This window comes from Echinops telfairi, unplaced genomic scaffold (assembly GCF_000313985.2).
Source record: "Echinops telfairi isolate 266 unplaced genomic scaffold, ASM31398v2 ScPeMD7_7468;HRSCAF=8506_0, whole genome shotgun sequence".
Classification (NCBI taxonomy): Eukaryota; Metazoa; Chordata; class Mammalia; order Afrosoricida; family Tenrecidae; genus Echinops; species Echinops telfairi.
Genome location: NW_022111369.1, coordinates 50,666,291 through 50,676,095, shown reverse-complemented (window position 1 = coordinate 50,676,095; position 9,805 = coordinate 50,666,291). Strand labels below are relative to the sequence as shown.

At 37.2% G+C, this 9,805-nt stretch overlaps 1 protein-coding gene across 1 annotated transcript in view; it reads right to left on the bottom strand.

Moving 5' to 3' along the window:
* Positions 1 to 8,744: 8,744 nt before the first annotated feature.
* The window catches only part of LOC101657505 (sulfotransferase 1 family member D1-like), a 21,617-nt gene continuing 20,556 nt past the window's right edge, over positions 8,745 to 9,805 (bottom strand). Inside the window, exon 7 of the mRNA XM_004703176.2 lies at positions 8,745 to 9,219. Coding sequence (XP_004703233.1) covers positions 9,107 to 9,219 — 113 coding nt within the window. The 3' untranslated portion in view covers positions 8,745 to 9,106. The remainder of the gene's footprint in view (positions 9,220 to 9,805) is intronic.

The window sequence follows — 9,805 nt, the reverse complement described above, 5'->3', positions numbered from 1 at the left end:
AAGATTTTGTTAAGGATTTTTGCATCTATGTTCATTAGAGATGTTGGCTTGCAGTTCTCTATTCTTGTCAGATACTTTCCCAGTTTTGGTATCAGTGTTGTACTACCTTCACAAACTGTGTTTGGAAGTTTACTGTTGTTTTCTACGATCTGGAAGTGCTTGTGTAGCATTGGTGTCAGCTCTTCCCTGAATGTTTGGTAGAATTCACCTGTGAAGTCATGTGGACCAGGGTTCTTTTTAGTAGCCAGTTCCTTGATAATCTTATTTATTTCTTCTTTAGCTTTGGGTCTGCTTCTAGGTGGGTTAATCTGGAGAGGGTTTGTTTTTCCAGGTATTTGTCCATTTCTTCTAAGTTGTTGTATCCCTTGCAGAACAGCCCTTCATCCTCCTATGTAATTAGTCTTTTAATTTCATTAGGGTCCATTGTAATTTCCTTGGTTTCTTCCTTCAACCTGGATATTGTTGTTTGCTCTTTCCTATCCTTTGTTAGTTTTATTTGTTTGTCAGTTCTGTTAATCCTTTCAAAGAACCAACTTTTTTATTAAATAACTTTATTTAATACAACTCTTATCACAATCCATATATATATCAGTTGTATAAAGCACATGTGTACATTTGTTACCCTCATCATTCTCAAAACATATGCTCTCCACATAAGTCCCTGGCATCAGCTCCTCATTTTTTCCCTCTCCCTCCCCGCTCCCCCTTCCATCATGAACTCTTGATAATTTGTAAATTATTATTTTGTCATATCTTACACTGTCTGATGTCTCTCTTCACCCACTTTTATGTTGTCTGTCCCTCAGGGAGGAGGTCACAGGTAGATCCTTGTAATTGGTTCACCTTCCCTCCATGCTCCTGGTATCGCCACTCTCACCACTGTTTCAAAGGGATCATCCGTCCTGGATTACCTGTGTTTCCAGTTCCTATCTGTACCAGTGTACATCCTCTGGTCTAGCCAGATTTGTAAGGTACAATTGGGATCATAATAGTGGGGGGGGGGGCAGAGAGTAGGAAGCATTTAGGAACTAGAGGAAAGTTATATTTTTTATCATTGCTGTACTGCACCCTGACTATCTCATCTCCTCCCCACGACCTTTCCATAAGGGGATGTCCAGTTGCCTACAGATGGGCTTTGAGTCCCCACTCCGCACTCCCCCTCATTCACAATATGATTTTTTGTTCTTTGATGTCTGATAACTGATCCCTTCAGCACCTTGTGATCACACAGGCTGGTGTGCTTCTTCCACGTGGGCTTTGTGGCTTCTGAGCTAGATGGCCGCTTGTTTACCTTCAAGCCTTTAAGACCCCAGACGCTATATTTTTTGATAGCTGGGCTTCATCACTTTTCTGCACCACATTTGTCTTCAGTGATTGTGTTGGGAAGGCGAGCATCATGGAATGCCAGTTTAATAGAACAAAGTATTCTTGCATTGAGGGAGTGCTTGAGTGGAGGCCCAATGTCCATCTGCTATCTTAACACTAAACCTGTAAATATATGCACATAGATTTATTTCCTTATCCTCATATATAAATATATTTACATATGTACATGCCTTTATTTAGACCTCTATAAATGCCTTTTGCCTCCTCTTTCCTCTATTTTCTTTTACTCAAAGAAGCAACTTTTTAATAAGGTAATTTTCTCCATCATTATTTTGTTTTCCCACTCATTTATCTCTGCCCTGGTTTTTATAATTTTTCTTTTGCTATTCGAAGGATTATTCTGTTGACTGTTCCAACTGATGAAGGTTTTGTGAGAGGATATCCACCATAAGTCTCTCTTCCTTCTTCCTACGTGGACTCATCACTATCAAGCATTCTCTGATAGCTGCCTTTGCTGTGTGCCATAGATTTAGGGATGTTGTATTCTCATTTTCATTGGTTTATTGAAATTTCCTGATTTTGTTTCTCATTTGGTTGAATATCCACTCCTTTTGGAGAAGCAAGTTATTCATTCTCCAACTATTTGCCCTTGCTTTTTTGAACTTTCTTTTGTTGCCTTCCAGATTTGTGGTGTAGTGGTCAGAGAAGAAGGTCCGAGTTACCTCTATATGTTTGAATTTGTTCAAACTTGACTTGTGTCCCAAAATGTGGTCTATTTTCAAATATGTGACATGTGAGCTTGGAAATAATGTAAAATTTTTTTTCAGTTGGGATGAGTGCTCTGCATATGTTTATCAGGTTGAGTTGACTAACTTTAGAGTTTAGTTCTGTAGCCTCCTTGTTGAACTTCTTTCTGGCTGATCAATCTGTCTCGAAGAGAGGTGTATTCAAGTCTCCTACTATGATTGCTGATCTTGTGCTTTTGTTTTTCATCTTTTGGAGGATTTGATTGACAAGTTTCATGAGTTTCTCATAGGACGCATGTACGTTTTTTATGCTCACTGGCTCTTGGTCTACTGATCCCTTAAGCATTATATAATGCCCATGTTTATCTCTTGTACCTTGAAATTGATTTTGTCCAAGATCAGGATTGCAACTCCTGCTTTTTTCAGATTGCCATTAGCCTGGTATACCTTCCGCCAACCTTTCCCCTGAATCTGTTTTTGTCTGTGAGCTTGAGATGTATTTCTTGCAGACAACAGATTGTTGGATTTTGTTTCCTAATTCAGTCTGCCCATCTTTTTCTTTTAATGGGGGATTACCTTTTGTGATAGACCATTTCCTCCCTTCCTCCTTAACAGTGTGTTTTGTATGTGTGGTAGAATTCCTCCTATCATTCAGTTCACCATTGGGTCAAACACATCGTGGCATTGCTTTCATTGCTCTTGACTTCTGGATAGTATTACAGATGTGATTGTCTCATGTTTGTGCTCTGTGGATGTTGGCCTTGTGAACAAAGGGAGTTGGAAAGGAATTTTTATAGAGCTTTTTTTTCTTTCAATGTATTGTATAAAATTTTCCTGATCCAGGAAAACCCTTACGTCTCTGTCTATTTTGATGGGAAATTTGGCAGGATATAGGAATAGGATTCTTGGGTTAGCATTATTTTCCTTTAACTTTTAGAAGATGATATTCCATGCTTTCCTCTTATAAGAATATCTTATCTGATTACCCTTACATGTGACTGCCTTTTTTCCCTCTAGCTGCTCCCATGAATTTCCCCTTTTTCTCAAAGTTGGATAGTTTGACTACGATATTCCTTGTGCTATTCTTGAGGTTCAGTCTACACTGGACCTTAGTCAAAAGGCCGAGAAGCAATAGTGGGTTCAGTTTAATTGGTGTCCTCTCTACTTCCTGGATAATTGTTTGATTCTCCTTCATTAATTTGGGGAATTTTTTTTTTCACCCCCAGGAATTCTCTCGGTATCTTGGCTGTTGATTTTTTTCATTATGTTTTGCTCTGGAAACCCAATTACGCTAATGTTGTTCCTCTTTAATGCATCACTGATTGTTTTCAGATTTCTTCAGCTTCTTTGATTTTCTGGTTTGATTATCTTTCAAGTTTGTTGAATTCTGCTTGGCTCTCTTTGAGGTCATTGATATGATTCTTTATCTCTTCCAGTCTAGCAGTAAGATCTTTTACGGTTTGCTCTGCTTCTGCTGCATTTTCCCTTAACTCTTGTATTACCTTTCAGTAGATGGACTCTATCCTCTCTATTTTTTATCCTTTTTCTGTATTGATTCCCTCATATCCTATATGAGTCTAAGCAGCATATTGAATATTTCTTGCTGTTGCAGTTCAAAGTCTGCCTCTTCTATGCATGTCGCTAGGTTCAGGCCCTCCTCTGGCATTGCGTTTTGTTTCTCTAGCTTTCTTGTAGCGGCTGCTGATGTGAGTTGTCTGTGAGGTGTTTTGGTGGAGCTTGGCACCATTTTTATGGGAGACCTGGAGCTCTGTAAATTCTTTCTCAGGGGTTAGTAGGGATGATTCTAAGGACTACCCGGAGCCAGCTGTGCTGTGGGATTTTGCTGCTCTTCTCTCTCACTGGGGTTTTGCTCTATCCTTATGTAGCCAGGATTCACTATTTGGCAGGTAGTTTGGGTGGCCCTGTCAGGCAGAGTGGACAGGGCGGTCTTAGGCAGCGGGGGTGGCACTGGGCAGGCTGTTGCATGGGACGTGCAAGACAAGTGTCCCAGAGTGTATGTGACACAGGATGCCAGTGTGAGGAACCCGCATGGCATTGGGATGCCAGGGGAAGGGGGGGCATGGAAAAGGAGGTATTGGGCATTTCAATGCAATGGGGATACACAAAGGGGGTGTGGGGTGTTTCAATGCAATGGGGAAAGTACAGATAGATCCCTGGGGTGCCATGTGGGTCCTGCCTTCTTATCCCCCAAACCGGCAATCATCTGCTGAGCTCCCACTGCAGTTACCTTTACCTTGCCACCATCTTCCCAGAACAGATTTATCATTTTCATCTACAATAGTCATCTCTCCTATACTCTCTGTCTGATAACCAGGTTATTCCTATCTTTCAAATATGGTTAGAGAGAAATCACTTATTTCTTGTATAGATCCTGCAAATGTATTTCAAGCTTCCACTGTCGTCCATAGCCTTATGTATGCCAGAATCTTACAATTTAAGCTCTGATACTATTTCCTCCTTCAGATTGGGGTTATATATTTTACAATCTCTGGATCATGGATGTTGATGTGCTTTTTCCATATGGACTTAGTTGATGCCAACTTGGAAGACTGTCTGTTTGCAAATAAACCTTTAAGACCCTAGACGTTGTTCTTTCTGATAGCTGGGCACCATCTCATTTCTTCACCACACTTTGCTATAGCAACTATCTCTTCTGTATTTCCCTCATGAGGGAAAGTTTAATGTCAGTAGGCTGATGTGGACAAGAATAAGAAAACAGGCCTGGCTAAAAAGAAATTTATTGTACATGGAGAGCATGACAGAAATGGTCTAAATTTGACTTAATATTGTGGATACAAGTCTGGACAAAATGGTCATCATTAGAAAAATTTTGAGCAAATGCCACCAGCTCTAATGTATTAGAGATGTGATATTGAGTGTGACTACATAATCACACTATATAATCAGATCTCCTTAAATTGTCATATTTTAGGTGCTATATAATCAGTAGTATTGACCAATTCTTGTAAGATTTACTGTATCTCAACTAGTCTAAAAGGAAATTGATACATTCGTACCTCATTAACTTGTCATTAAATAGTACCTGTCAAAATCCATGTTTATAGAGAGAATAGTACCTGAGTCGATGAGTCTAATCATATGCAATGGGTACCTAGGAAATGCCCTAAGCCATAGAAAAATGCTATACTTCAAAATCTGGATTCTAAAAGCATGACAGACTGTTACAAAGTAAATTATGTCCCCCCAAAGATAAATCACAATTGAATTCCTGGGACCTGAGATCATGGCATTGATTGATACTAGGGTATTTAAAGATGCTATTAGCTAGATTTACATAAAGTTATACTGGAGTTAAAGCCAATCAGATTGGTACTCTTAAAAGAAACGTGGAGAGACATAGGGAAGAAGACCATAGGATGAAGAAGCTATGATGTAGTTGTAAGCTAAGGTTTACCAGAACCTGGAAGAGAGGATCTTCCTTTGAAGCATTTATAGAGACTATGGCTCTGCCCACATTCTGATTATGAACTACTTGTGTCAAAACACCCAGTTTTTAGTAGTTTTATTGTAACAGCCTTAGGGGACTAATACAGAGAAACATTACATTGAGAGTTATATGATGTGTAGTTTAATGGGGCAGGAGGCTTCTGAAAACCATATTATATTGATGATAATGATGAAAATTATTTGATGACCTTTCCTAGAATGTAGAAAACATGTAGAGCACGCTGATTCACAAGAGTGGTCGTCAAACTGCCTTGCAAGTTAATGTAATGTAGCTAAAGGCGAGAATTTTAAGTTCTTTTTCTAAATAATAAACGGGTGGGATAGTGGTTACATGTTGGGCTGCTAATTGCAAGGTCAGCAGTTCAAAACCATGACAGCTTCCAGTAGGTTTCAACCACCCACATTGAGTTCAATGTTTATTTGACAGTTGAATACCTGACAAGTGCCACCAGGGTTCCACAGAGAGATAGATATGCATATATTTAAATACATCTATGTGTATACGTAATGATTATATTTAATGACACAATTACAAAAATAAGAAATTGAGCTTTATTTCAGTATAATCTGATAGATTATATAATCTAAATATATAATCATGCTATATAATCAGAATGTACAATGCAATAAGATTCACAATGACATCTTACTTATTTTCTAGGTCAATTGATGAAGATTGACCTTCTTGTTTTCTTTGTTTTTGGCATGTCTCTGTGTACATTTTCTTTTAAAAAATGTAGTGTGTTGCAATGGATTTCAATTTGAAAAGTATAAGATATGAAATATACAATTATATTTATAATATTTTAGGTAGATGGAAATCAACCATAAAAATTCTCAAACCATAGACATTTCCCATTCTCTCATGGACAAGTCCTAAAATGAATTATGGAATTGTGTAGAGTTAAAAAAAATTTATTACATTATTAGTTACCTTTAAGAGATTATTGAGTTAGTGACTTTTTGAAAACAGAAAAGGGCTGTCACTTATATGATTTCAGGGAAATGTGATACTTAACAATGAGTGAGAATGGAAGGATTTTCTAAGGAAGTTAAAAAAATCAGATAATGAAAGGCTATTTGAGAATGCCTTGTAGTTATAAGATTTTTGAAGCTGAAAACTGTTGATATATTTCTTATGAAAAATATTATCAACAAAATAAACCTGAGGAAAAATACCCAAACACTTGCAGTGAGTTCTGAATTTAACCTGTTAGAAACATAAAAATGCAACATTAGTGAGGTCACAGTTTACAAAAAGATAGAATGAACAAAGGAATGTATTACCAGAATTCAACACAATTTTGTGTCTTTTTCAGTATAGTTAGGAACATTCTAATGCTTATTCCTAAAACATTTAAGTAAATCAATGCAAAATATTTCACAGAATGCTTGTTTTATAGTAAAATTTCAATAAATTTTAATAATTTAAATTAAAAATTTTTTTAAAAATTTAAAAATTTAAAATTTCAATAAACATTTTCATCAACATTGCGGTTGTTCCTGTGTTGTTCTCTCAATTATTCTGCTGATGTTCCTCCTTATTCTCCCAATCCCAGCCTGCCGTTCTTTGAAATCAGGATCCATGGCTTATTCTTTGGTATCCATCAGGCACATTATTTATACATCCAAACCAAACTCAGTGCCATCAATTCAAAGACACAGTGACTCTCTCCCTCGGAAATGTTTATTGTTGGACATCACGATGAATAACTTGTCATTGATTTTCTCTCTGGCAATTTCCAATGCATTAATATACAGACAATGATTAGTTAACATATGTTTATTGACTCTGTTCTTTTTAAAAAATCATTTTATTGGGGGTTCATACAGCTCTTATCACAATCCACACATACATGCATTGTGTCAAGCACATTTGTACATTTGTTGCCATCACCATTTCAAAACATTTTCTTTCTACTTGAGCCCTTGCTATCAGCTCCTCATTAGTTTTCCTCCCCCTTCCATCGTCCCTCCCTCATGAACCCTTTGTAATTTATAAATTTTTTTTCATGCCATACACCAACTGCTGTCTCCCTTCACCCACTTTTCTGTTGTCCGTCCCCCAGGGAGGGGCTATATGTAGATCATTGTGATTGGTTCCTCCTTTCTCACCCTCACCTTCCTCTTCCCTTCCTGGTATTGCTACTCTCATTACTAGTCCTGAGGGGTTTATCCATCCTGTATTCCTGCTTCCAGCTCTTATCTGTACCAGTGTACATGCTCTGGTCTAGCTGGATTTATAAGGTAGAATTTAGATCATGATAGTAGGGGAAGAAAGCATTCAAGAACTAGAGGAAAGTTGTATGTTTCATTGGTGCTATACTGCACCCTGAAGGCTTGTCTCTTCCTTGTGAACCTCCACTCTGCACTCCCCCTCATTTGCATCGATACGATTTTTTGTTCTGGGTCTTTGATGCCTGATACCTGATCCTATTGAAACCTCATGATCACAAAGGCTGGTGTGCTTCTTCCCTGAGGACTTTGTTGCTTCTCAGCTAGATGGCCACTTGTTTATCTTCAAGCATTTAAGACCCCACATGCTATATCTTTTGATAGCCGGGCACCATCAGATTTCTTCACCACATTTCCTATGCACCTATTTTGTCTTCCGCAATCATGTCTATTGGCTACATTTTTACTGCTAGTTTAGATAATACATGTGTAAGCTACACCAATAAAAATATGATTAATACATTATCTGAAAGCTAGTCTATAATACATCACTGCTATTGAGTTAATTCTGACTAATAATGACTCTATAAAGGGTTTCCAAACTATAAATCTTTATGGAAGCAGAAAATCTCATCTCTATTTGAAAAAGTGGCTGGCGGGTTTAAACTGCTGACCTTGTGGTTAACCTACTATGCCAGGAGCCCCGGTGCAATGTAGGGTAAGTATTGGACTGGTAAATGTTCAGTTGGTGGTTCAAACTACCAGTAGATCCTCAGGAGAAGGTTGAGGCTATTGATCTTATGAAGACTTAGACTTGAGAACCCTACACAGTGGTGCTGAGTCTGAATGGACTCAGTGCCAATGGTTGATGTCACTTTTTTTTTTCAAATAGCAAACTATTCTAGAACATTTTCAGTGAGACTTTTGCATCACAAAAATTTTAACTGACCTTCTGTGACACTTGTAGTATCATAAGCATATTATTGTGAGAAATGAAAGTCTTTTAAATGAGATTTTTTTTGGTTATAATAGATCTTAAAGACTCCACTCGTTATTTCTTTTGCAATTCTAATCACTGAGAACTTGTTTCATTCATTTTTGAAAAGCAGTATATATCATGGTAGCTTTACATTCTTAACTTATTGATTTAATTGCTAAGATTAACAAACATTTTGTGGAAGCTAAGTATGATCAAAGGCACTATTGATTTTCCAAACATAGATTTTTATATTCTTGAATTATTGTAAACTACTAATGTAAGTAAATAAGGAAAAATCACATGTAGAATTTAATTTCATTAGAGTTTTAAGAGTTATTTTTGTTCTTTCATTTTAAGCTCCAGTTAAGAGTAGGAGAAATAACAAGGGTCCTTAGATTTCTGATCGAAATTGCAGCGTGGATCCTTTCATTTTCTTTTTGTAATCCTCTTCAAATGCCTCATACTGGGATACAGTGAACTTGTTTTTCCAGTCTCCTGAAATACCTGAAAATAAAGGGCAAATTTAGGACGACTGTGAATTTGGGCTGCTAACTGCAAAATCTACTCACTAAATTTAGCTACACTTATCCACTTGTAACAATAAAAAATAATAATTCCAAACATATTTAGTCATATTTAGTTGAGATGAGATTCTCAGAGCAAGATTTATCCATAACATACTTCCTTTCTTTGTCGAATCTACAGAAATTCAGTACAATGAACATTTCCCTTAATAGTTCCTTTGCATCAGTCTTTTACAAGTCAGCCTTCTCTCAGAAACTGGCTAATAATGTGTAATTTTAAATAATTATTCACTTCTCTCCATCACTTGAAGAAGAACTAACATCTTACCCCCTACACGTGTGTGGTGCTGATTCCTCTTTGCCTCATTAACTCTGAGCTTGGGTTTTGTATAACAAAACAGACACCTTAAAAGGCACTGAAAGTTTCCACCAACTTCTTCTTTTTTTTTCTAATCGTTTTTTTAGGGTCTCATACAACTCTTATCACAATCCCTGCATACATCAATTGTGTAAAGCACATTTGTACATTCATTGCCCTCATCATTCTCAAAACATTTGCTCTCCAC